Source organism: Palaemon carinicauda, chromosome 3 (genome assembly GCF_036898095.1).
Source record: "Palaemon carinicauda isolate YSFRI2023 chromosome 3, ASM3689809v2, whole genome shotgun sequence".
NCBI lineage: Eukaryota > Metazoa > Arthropoda > Malacostraca > Decapoda > Palaemonidae > Palaemon > Palaemon carinicauda.
The window spans coordinates 142,525,962-142,538,117 of NC_090727.1; the positions used below are offsets into that span (position 1 = coordinate 142,525,962).

Below are 12,156 nucleotides of genomic sequence, written 5' to 3' on the forward strand. Positions count from 1 at the left end.
ATTGGTCAGAGTCTGCGGTTGAAGTACTTAGGAGTGGTTTGTGTTTTAAATGTTGAAGATATGAAAATTAAAATAAGTATAGTAACTTTTCAACCTGTTAGATGCTTCAGTGGGTCTGGCACTCCAATAAATGAAGTCAGTCGAATGAAGACCCTCTATTTTAGTCAACTCTTTTCCAACATATCCTATATAATTTTGAGCTTAAAGTAATCCAGACTTTACATGTATCACTCGTTTTAGATAATTTACCGTCAAAAGACATCTTGTCAGAAAAAGCTACTCAGCTGAACTGTTGTAAAAATGAAGCTGATAGGTAAATAATTTTAATAAATTGTGGAGGTAGCTTTTTATAATTTTATGAAGTATTCTGCTAATTATTCCTTTCTTTCAAACATTCTAGCACCTGTTCTGGATATCTTTGGGCAGTACCTGTTTGTTGTTCTAAGATCCATTATATCAAGCTTGGTGAAAGAGAATGAGCAAGGTAAGTAAGATAATTACTTTGTAATTTAGTGATAGCAATAGGGGAACTAGTAACCAGTTGGAAAAACAGGTGTGAAACTGTAGTCAACAAAAGTACTATGAGCAAAGTATTCCTTTGTGTCCCTGTGGAAAGTTTGGATAAAATCAAGTGAGAAAGTACGTAAAGTATAATGTATTCTGCAGTATTTAAAAGTCAACATTCTTTCCATAAATTTATCAGTGTGAAAAGTTAAATTAGCTAGGAACCTACCGAGGTACTTTTTATATACATTTTAGGTTCCCTGGAATTATTTTCCTCTCGACCTAAATCTACTCCTCTTGTGTCTCATTTTGTGATTCATCTTCTTTTATCTTATAACCATCATCAAACACATTTACATAATTCACTAATTTCTATCAAAATTATCTACCTCTTATATCTATGAACTTCCCCTAGCATTTGTATTGCATCCTTCTCAAAGCTGGTTAAATGCATACATTTACCCTAAGAGCTAAAGATTTCCCATTTTAGTTCACTGTAATAGTATTGCTCCTCAAGTATAAATACTCAAGATTATGTGGCCATGTGTGGCAATGAGAACTCTTAAGTACGGTATCGTATTATCACATTCCTTAAAGTGTTCTCGTCTTTTCTGTGTTCTTTAATACACACGTCTGTTCTACCCACGAATTGTCTTTTTGTGTTTGAGGAGGTTATTTAGTTGCAGATTAACCCTTTTACCCCCAGGCTCTTTGGAAATTTCCAACCCTTAACCCCCAAGGGGTTATTTTTTTCCCAGCACATTTTGCAGTATATTTTTTTAAAATTGCTCTAACAGCCTTAATTTTTGTCATAGAGAGGTCAGGTTGGTCTCATTCTCTTGGAAAATGCCTGAATTTTTTCAAAAAATTATCAAAAATATGAAAAGAAAAATTTTTATAGCCTTTTTTCGCAAGGACTTACCGGTACGGCCATGGGGGTAAAGGGATGGATTTTGTGAAATGTACCAGTACGTCCTTTGCGGGGTAAAAGGGTTCATAGCAGATATCTTCTGCCTGATTTGCTATTTTTATGGTACCTGGTACAAAAGTTTCAAATACAGCAATACCCCATCCTATGTTGTTAAATGGTTCCAAGAGTAGGTCACATAGATAGAAAGAGACTATGTTTTAACACATTAAAATTGGTCACTTACTTTGAAGTTGGCATCTCTCATGCGTACTGGACACTAAAGAAGGTGAAGCTGGAAGTGAGGAATTCATGAAATAATTAATTTGCTCAACAAGTAAAAATGCTAACAGCACTTCATTCGGGATAAAGTTGCTCACTAGTACCTGTAATGTACGCCTTTGAGAAGAATTGAAACAAAGTCATCAGACCTTCATACATATATGTAATATCTGCATTTTCTGTTAATGCTATATTAACTAGAGGTGCACTCAGTAGAGCGCAGACCTCCGCCAGGGCAACTTATTTATCAATCATTTGCTCAACCTTGACCTGTGACCATTGACCTTTATATGTATTAAGTAGTGTGGATTTTCATACACTCAAATATGAACCAAGTTTTGAAGTCTCTGTGACAACGATGTCAATACTTATGGTTGATTACGTTAATTGGATATTTTCCTTGACCTTCCAAAATTTATTAATTTCCAGCTTTTTACATAATATGTAATCTCTGCGAGTTTCATTACTCTATAATTAAAATTGTAACCAGGAAGCTGTTCACAGACAAACATACTCAGACAAACAAGCATACAAACATGAGGTAAAACATAACCTTCCAACTTCGGCGGGGGAGGTAATTACATACTACTGTTTTTATAACTAATGTACACAGTATCTGTTTACTACTATAATTGTATAAGTAGATATTTTTAGCCATTTTTCATCTTTATTTTATGACGTAGAGACTAATGTAAGGTCGTGTAAAACGACGTAATAGTGATTTTGATATTTTGTTTGCTATTTAAGAATGACCGACATAAAGTCAGAACTGATGTATGTCAAAACGACTTAAATATGGTAATTACTGTAAGTCTTGAAGATTTTCAGCTAAAGTTGAAAAACAGTTATAGTGTATCATGTTTCAGATGACATTTGAATTCAGTCTTGTGTAGGCTTTTCCACTAAGCATACTTCAAATTTCCCCTTGTGGGTGAGAGAAAATGAATTTTTGTAATAACATTTTTTATTTCTCTTAACCTGGTATTCATATCATGCCCCTAGCTTCTCTACAGTACTTAATAGTTAAGTCAAGAAGCTGTTGAGCATGTTTTGACTTCAAGACTGAAAGCAACGTAGTGATAGTAAGTGCTTTCATTGCCATACAATGCCATATAATCTCAACACTCCACTATAGGGGCAATGTTATTGAACTGAAAGAAAATGGGAACTTATTTAGATTTTAGGATTGACGTCGGTATTAAACAGCTACGAGAAGGAAGCATTGTGAATGGCTGGTGAGTAGAAATAATAAAGTCAGAACCCTGATAATACTTAATGGCTGCAAAATTTCTAGCTCTATTCTTGACATTTAAACAAAACTCGAGTGCCTCTCGATTTTCTAATCCCTTTAAATCGAGCTGTTTTTGTTTAGTTATTTCTTTTATGCAGTTCAAGATTAAGATAAACGGAATGATTTTGTATTCAGTTGATCAATATACTGCTTGGTGTTGTGAGTGGACTACAGAACTGGAGTCCCCCTAGACACTTCGCTGCCAGGTGTATGCTTCCTTTAGATACACAGGAGAATGATAAACTACGGATAAATGTATTATAATTTCAAGCCATTGTGTGTTGAGTTATTTTCAGTACTGTACGTTACTAATTGATTGCCGTAAGTTTCACGTTTCTTAGCGACTGTTATTTATTTGTGCTGCCACCGCACTACATCTGATATATGAGTTACTGATGGAAAAGTTTGATTCTATTGTTATATATTGTGTCCTATATTTTTGTTTAGCTTTCAGACCTTCCTCCTTATTTTGCCATGAGAACTAGTAGGGTATTTATTGTATTCAAGGGTTTAAGGGTTTATGCTTTTGGTTATAAAAGATGTTATTTGCTTTTTGGAAAGTCAGACAGTTTATTTTTTATCTGTAAGTTGGTGGAATTTTCAAATTTTGTAATTTTTTACCAATCCTGTAGAAGTGTCTGCAGTGGAGGAATTGAGAATTTGTATAAAAAATATTTATAAAGGAGTTTTAAAGTAAAAATCTGAAGAATAAAAACCTTAAGAACTGTATAAATGTTGTGTAAAGAGAGCATTAGGAAATTCAAAAAGTACAATGGTCCTATTGTGAAGTACTTTCATGTAGAGATGAATGTACTGTACTGTAGTTGATATCTGAAAGTATTTGAAAATGTTCTTAGTTCATCAGAGCCAAAGGAAGAACTGCAAAGTATAACAGGAAAGATATCAAGACCATTAGCACATGTTTACTTCTGAATTTGAGAGATGTCACTTTTAGGGAGCATTGTACAGTATATAAATTGTATTCATGAGTAGACACATTGTGAAGTTGTTTGGGTTTTTATGTTTATTTTTACTGCAATAGTGTTGTAGCATATCAGATAGATACCAAATTTTCACGAGTTATTAACCCTTTTACCCCCAGGCTATTTGGAAATTTCCAACCCTTAACCCCCAGGGGGTTATTTTTTTCCCTGCAGATTTTGCAGTATATATTTTTTAAATTGCTCTAACAGGCTTAATTTTTGTCATAGAGAGGTCAGGTTGGTCTCATTCTCTTGGAAAATGCTTGAATTTTCTCAAAAAAATATAAAAAATATGGAAAAAAAAATGTTTATAGCATTTTTTTGCAAGGACGTACCGGTACGTCCATGGGGGTAAAGGGATGGCTTTTGTGAAACGTACCAGTATGTCCTTTGGGAGTAAAAGGGTTAAAATATGCTTTGTTTCTATAAATTACATTTTGAAGACTGCCATCTTGAAATTGGTTTAAAGAATAATTGGTATTTTATAATAAGTTCCATTACACATTTGAACCAGATTTGGGGAACAGAGCATGTGTGGGAAGAAGGTAAATTTATTTTCCCCACTCCAAGAAAAATAATTCCCAGTAAGGCTTGACATACCAAAGCCATTCCATAGAAATATGCTGTATTGTTGCAGGTCGAGTTTTGACGGTGATGTCTTCAATGGCACAACTGTCATTACTGCTTGGGTCTGCATTGTTTGATTCTGCATACCCACAGTTCCTTAGAATACATCAACCTGGTCTTACATTTGTTTTGGCTGCAATATCAATGGGGATATCGGCCACCATGCTAAGGTAGGGTATCGTGTGTGTGTGTTCTTTGATTTGTGTCTTTATGCCAAGAACAGGTTTACAAATTGTCCTTCTAACACTTTATTTTGGGATCAGTGTTGTATCTTGTGTAGCAGATTTTGTACTACTTGTTACACTATACAGTAATGTAATGTCAGTATTATGAGAAATATTTCCTAGGCGGTCAGTATATGAGAATTACTTATATGTCAGTTTATCCTATTTGCTTAGTATGATTTTTGTATGATATTTTTTACTAAAAAATTTAGAATACTAAATTTCAAGGCTATTACACAAGGGAAAAATGTATGTTTTTTTTACTGTAACATATAAAATATTAAATTGCCAGATTTAAAAAAACAAGGGAAAAGATATAATTTTGGTAACTGAAAGATATCGAATACTAAATTGCAATACTTATAAAAACGAGAAAAAAGATGTAATTTTTTAGACAATGTGGAATACTAAATTACAAAATTATTAGAAAACAAAGGAAAAGGATATATTTTTTAAAACTGAAAAATATAGGAGACTTAAAAAACAAGGGAAAACGATGACGTGTTCTGTGATTTTTAATGATACTGTACTATACATAGATTTGTAGTTTGTCAGGTTTAGTTTGAATAGAATCCTCATCATGATATTGCTAATTGTTAATATGGATTGTACTGTAGTTTGCTACTTTAGATCACAACTATATAATCCAATTGATCATGAATAACTAATATATTTACAACTAAAGAACTATCAACGACCAGAGAGGTTGGTTGGTTTTACAATCATAGGGCCAGTCTTCTACATAACAAGGATATTGTGATGAATCTGATTCAATAAAAAACAAGTTGAAGAAAGTCTATAATAATCAGTCAAATTTTCATTTAGAGACATAAGTAATTATTGTTTTAGTGAAGGAATTGAATTCTTTGTAAAAGGGCTGCATGTCAATGAAGTTGCAAATCTGAAATTAATTGACCAGCTAGCTATTTCTTCATTTTTGTTTTTTTTTTTGCTTATTGTGAACAATACACCTGTAATTATTTTTATTATTTCTTTGAAACTTCCATGAAGTTCATTTCTATTTATTCTTCTTAATGAAAACTATGTTGTGATGAAAAATTAGTGTTTTATTTATACTTGTAATGAGAATTATTTCTGCTTATATACAGACCTTTCGTCCTTTGAAATAGGGAATGTCTTCAGCGAGCTGGAATAGACATTGAAATCATTAACATGGTAGTTAATGACAGGTGGTAAGCCTTGATGAGTGGTGCCCCTCCCCCCTCTTGTCAAAGACACTTCATTTTTGTCTTCTGCTGAAACAAGTTGCAACTTACTATTTTGTCCTTGATAATTCTGTTTAATCTTTTTTTCATACTTTTTGGTTTGTATGGTTTATGTTGGCTTTGTATTGCTGATGAAACGAAGGAGGAATTTGCTTCCAGGTGAAAGGGTGGACACTGTATCTGTTTATGGCAGAAACTGTGAAAGATCTACACTCCCTCTGGACTTATTTTAGGGGCATTATTGTTCATAATTTTTCCAGTTTGTCATTTAGATCGTGGGCTCCCATTAAAGATTAGGTATATTCTTTGGGGAGCAAAGAAAGTTGAAGTCTTCCCTGGCATGATTTTTGGTAAGGCCCAAGATAGACTATAGCACTTGGCACTCCTCATTGAGTTTTCTGATTTCTAAAGCTTCTGGGTAAACACTTGTGGCTTAGGCACTAGGAATGTGCTTCAGGAGCAGGGTGAACTTGGATCTACATTGGCAAGTTTTTTCAGGGTTAGTGGAGAATGAGGTAATGTCAGCAGTCCAGTATGTGCTGGAAGCTCTTCTATGCAGATTGCTGCTGACAAGTTGGATGTAAGGAAGACTTTACCCTCTTAGATCTTGCTGGTAGGCCCCCTGTCATTTTATGGGAGTTGGTAGCTAGTCTGCTTTATCCCCAGTGTCTCCAGTGCCAGTGATTCCAGATCAGTGTGATCCCAGTTTCAATGACCCCAGTGGTGATTCCTATAGTGCATTGAAAGCCAAAGAAGGTTTCCTCTCGGATGGGGGGGGGGGAGCTTAAGAAAGCTCTGGGGCTATTGGAAACTGCATGTTTGCCCTAATGCCTGTTACCACTTTGAGTGTCACCCCTGTGTCTGTCACCCCTGTGCCTGTCACCTCCAGGACCTTTGGCTCCCATTATTCTCATACCAGTAATCCCAGCTCCTTTATCTGTGACAAGGACCCCACAGCATTGCGGTTCTTGTTGGAGTAACCCCTATGGTTTCACCCCTTGGGCGAGTGTTGTGGTCAGAAGTTACTTAGATCTACAACTTCTCTGCTTGCAGAGCCTAAGGGAAAAGTTGTTAAGAGGAATATATGAGTTTGTTCCTCCTTCTTTTTCAACTTTGCTTCCTCCTTCTCTTCCTCTTTATCATCTGAGTATGATTGCTTCTTCCACCTCTTCCTCCTCTTCTTCTGGGTATAATTTTGACCCTTCTTCACAGACAAAGAAGAAGGAAACCCTGGAGGTTCTTTGACAACACCATCTCATTTTTAAGGAGAGGTGAGTGGCTCCCTAGTGGTCTACTGCTCCATAGGATGGGTACCGGGTGGCTGGCCTGACTACCCTGGTAACCAGGCTGGCCAGAGATGCACACCCCCTTGGTACTGGGCCACCTAGTACCAATGGAAACAGAAAGCTCAGAATCAGAGTATTTCTTTAAGGAGGTTCTTGTACTCATCCATAGATAAAATGAAGTGAGTGTGGCAACTATGGCACCAGCTTCAGGTAGGACCTTGGTCATAGATTGCATTTAGTGCCCCTAAGGGGTCAAGACCTTCTCTGAAGCTGCCATGGTCAGATATTGGGGTCTGAGAACTCTCTCACTTCCATTCTGTTCAACAAGATCATGGCTCCTGCACTCATGAGGCAATGAAGGTTTTACTTGGTAGAGTCTTTTGCATCAATCTCTTCAGGTTGACCCTTCAGTGTATGTACTAGCTGGGAGTCTTTCTTGGAGTGACTCAGATCATAAGGTACATTCTTCTTGGTTTCTAAGTCAGTGGGCATGGAGACTTCTGCGGGGGCTACCCTTGAAGCAGTTACCTGGCGTTATCTGCACTTATTCAAAGAGTCAGATTATAATCCAGCATCTTCGTGAAATATGTATTTTTCCTTGCTATACAAACTTGTGTTCTTTAAAGTTAAACTTCCCGCCTCAACCTTCCCTCTCAGTTCTGAGCCTTAGGTCAAAAGTGAAGAGTTATTGACACAAAAATGGGTGGGGTTACTTGCTCACACTCACCACCAGTTGATAACTATCTTGTTAGTAATTTCAATGGCCATTCAAGCTCAGCTGAAGACATTCCATATTTTAAAGGACTCAAGTTTTTATAGCTAGGAAAAAGACAAATTACTTTTCTTAAGGAGTTACTATAGATTGAAGAGTATTTTAGGGATTAGTATAGATTTTTCCTGAAATCACATCATATAGCTGTGAATACTGTGTGAATAATATATTTGACTGATGGCTCGGAAAATATACTGTATTCTTATTTTTACAGTATTATCCACTGTCACCTAACCTCAGTACGTAAAAGAGAAGAACTTCAGCCACTTCTGGAATAAGCCTGAGCAGTACATAAAAAAAATGATCCTCGAGACTGCATGAAAGAGGCGCGCCATCTAGAACTGCAAAAATAACTTTAGAGATTTTAATTAGCACGATTATTTCTGTAAATTAATGCGAATAAAATGGTCAGTTTAGAAAAGTGAATGGACATTATGAAAGTGAATGGACAGCTCAAATGTTATCTAGTTTGGTGCTATAATTGACAATAATTTTGTGTTCATAATTGGTTCATCATAGTTTGGATCATTAATTTGCATAGAAATATCGTAAGATTGGTTCATCAATTATTAGCATATTAATATCTGTTTGAATTTTGCCTTTCCATGATGAGAAAATTACTAATTAAAGAATTATTTCTAGTCAGAGGTTAATATTTGCCTTTAGTTACTGTAGGTGAAGTTTTGAATTTTATGTTTCGGTAATTCTTTTTACTTTTGTAGTCAGCAGAATGGTTTTTCTATGCTGAAATCTTTGTTACATGTTGTTAATATTATATGTATTTTTATAACAATATTTCTATGTTCTTTGTAAGATAAAGATTTGCATTTTTTGTTTAAGCTGTCTTTTTATGTGCAAATAGTACAAGGTTGTGAAATTTGAATAGATAGACAATGACTGTGATAGTTTTTGAATGAATAATCTAGTTCATATTGTAAGAGACAATTTGCTTTATGTTGTTAAAAGAGGTGCGGCTTTATCCTTGGACCTTTTATTAGATTTTTTTTTTTTTTTTTTACACAGTATTAATCAAAATAGAGACTTGAGTAAAATTTGCCAATACATTACTATGATAAAAAAATTTTACCTGTCAAATATGAATATTAACTATAAATTCCTGTAGTTCTTTGCATTGTTCAGAATTTCATTAAAAAAAATACAGATATATGAGATAGCAAGTTGACGTTGGTAAGTGGAGATGATTTTGTTATAGGATAGTTTGATATACAGAAGAATAATTCATATGATGACTTGTCATTTAGTTAATCAGCCCAAGTGAATTACTATTTCTACTCCAGTTGGTAAAAATAAGCAGCATGTTTTATGCTCTAAGAAAAATCTGTGATATAATAAAATCAGAATATAAAGAAGTTGCTTATTTTGATCCTTACAAGTGTTCTTCACAATACATATATATATATATATATATATATATATATATATATATATATATATATATATATATATATATATATATATATATATATATATATATGTGTGTGTGTGTGTGTGTGTATGTATGTGTATGTATGTACAGTATGCTTATCCTATACATATTCTATCTTATCAAGAGGATTTGGAATACAATATAGTACATACTGGTATATCTTTTTATTTGCAACTTCTCTTTGGTTTGCTACCTGTGTACGGACATATATTTTCATTGTCTTCATCCTCAGCACCAGCAATTTTTATGTCTTAAGTTTTCCCATTAATGTGTTAGTTGCACTTCAGTCCAATGCATCTCTCTCCCTCATTAAAATTTTTTATCGCATATTGAAGTATTGAACCTAAAGGCAAGGATTTTGAGTGTGTAGATATTTGATTGTTTTCATTAAACAGCTTTCTTAGGTTAAGCTTCTTTCTCCGCATCAAAGTGTTCCCTATAAGGGGGTGTTCAAGTGATTTTATTGACAATGTTTATTGTTGCTGAAGATACAAAAATACTTAGATTGTAGCTTAGATAAACTTGCAATATACTCCTGAACTAGAGGTATGATAATTGTTCTATTAACTTTATAGAAGTATTTTATTTTCTTCATAAGTATAATAAAGATATTGTACTGACATTTTTGGCAAGTCTTTGGTAGAGTAAAATGTACTTGTAAAATTAACTCTCTTTATGCAATTAAGATTACCTTACATCAAGTTTATTTATTACATATGTATCAAGGCCTTGTTTTAGTAAACAAATGTTTGATCTTTTTTGTTCAGGATATAAAAGTCAAATGAAAGGCAAACTCAGATCTTGATAGATTAGCCTTTCAACATCTCTATTTAGAAGCTTTCAAAATGTTTGACAAATTTATTGATCTCCATCCGATATGATTTTTAATTCTAACCATTATTTTTTATTCAAATAACTTGATTGAAAAATTTTATCTCGGAAATTCCATACCAAAATCTTTTCTTGAAATGTTTCATTTGATTGTGATATGAAGTGAATACTTTGCTCATGTTTTTGTTGCTCTGCAAGAGTGTACGTGTCCGGCAAGGATTTGTGTATCGTTAGATTGTCGATTCTTTGAGAATGAAGTATTCTTAATGTGTAAATTTGGATATTTTATTATTGGCAATATTTAATTGTTAATTCATAGATAAGTAACACAATGTTTTCATATCTGTACTTAATTTTTTCTTTATATAACATAAGGAGTCACCATACATCTTAGAGATGACTTAATGATTACCCTATAATAATGTCATTTCATTAAAAAAAAAAAAAAAAAAATAAAAAAACGTGGAATAATGTATATATGCAAGAAATAATTCAGAATTCGGTTTGGTGATATATCTTTCTGGGTTATATAATGATGGTGTGCACTTTTTATATACCAATCTAAACATATTTATTATAACCTAGTATTCCATAACTAGTATATGACTTATGTTAAGGGCTTGCATAGTAGCAAAGGGAGTGTATGCTATGGGCTTAGTGTTCAAACAGGTGTTCATTGGCCTAAAAGATCTTTGATAAAAGGATATTAAATATATAATTATTTTTTAGTTGGTTGCTACTCTATTTCTCCATGAGCTTTAGTTCCTATTAACCTCACTTTTTATACCTATATATACGGTTTAGTCTTCTTGTGCAGTACTTTTTGTAACTTTTAATATCCTTATATCTACTGTACCTACAGGCAAAGTGGGGGATGCTGCAATTATGTGCGTTAGATATGTATTGAAGATACTGTATAAGGTTCTGTTATTGCAACTGCTATGGTTCTCGCACTATTATCCATCACTGTGCGAATCCCATATTGCAGCTAACACCACACTTAACGATTCCTTGTTAGGGACTAGTTCCTGTAGTGCTCCTAATTTGGTACCAAAGCATCTATGAATTGCTCCTACTCTACCTTTGTTCCTCCTTCCTTTTTTTTTTTTTTGTCCAACCTCTATCTTTACCCAGTTTCTTCCAACTTTATTGTGCAACTGTGGGCCTTTCTCTGTCCCCAGCATTGTGCTTAAATCTTATCTATCCATCCAACCTCCACAATTTCACAACTGAAAAAGTCTAAAATGTAATACATGTTCCAACTGAAAGCTGCTCTTATTAAAATAGAACTAACACATTAACTGTCCCAATTGTGGCACATTTAAAGTACATAAAGATGAGTAATTTTCTTTAAGACAAAAATTAAGAATGTCAAGTACATGAAATGGAGTAGAAATACTTACGTATAGTGGAATAATGGCAATATTTTACTCTCAAATGTGAAAGCTTCCATGTTTGTTTCACAGGAAATTCTATATACTGCCAGTTAGACAGAAAATTTAAAACTTCTTGAGATATACTCTCAGGAAGACTGTTCGCCAGGAGTAGCCAACATGCTATAGATCAGACTGAGTAGTAAATTAGTATAAAACCCTACATTGAGAGTAACATTATGATGAATCAAATTACAGTAATACTTCTCTATTTGAAAGTTTCTGTATGAGAAAAATACATGATACGAAAAGAGATACAAAGATTTTCACCTCGTGTTACGAAAACCCCTCATGATACGAAATGTGATTATCCCGGCCGCTGAAAGATAATGTTAGAATTGGC

The 12,156-nt window shown here is 33.9% G+C and overlaps 1 protein-coding gene across 3 annotated transcripts in view; it reads left to right on the forward strand.

Annotated features, from left to right (window-relative positions):
* Positions 1-9,472, forward strand: part of LOC137638581 (proton-coupled folate transporter-like) — a 74,041-nt gene extending 64,569 nt beyond the window's left edge. For all 3 annotated transcript variants that reach the window (XM_068370767.1, XM_068370766.1, XM_068370768.1), the window contains exons 8-10: positions 401-484; positions 4,605-4,764; positions 8,317-9,472. In XM_068370767.1, the coding sequence (XP_068226868.1) occupies positions 401-484; positions 4,605-4,764; positions 8,317-8,380 (308 nt within the window). In that variant the 3' untranslated portion in view covers positions 8,381-9,472. The remainder of the gene's footprint in view (positions 1-400; positions 485-4,604; positions 4,765-8,316) is intronic.
* The last annotated feature ends 2,684 nt before the right edge of the window (positions 9,473-12,156 follow it).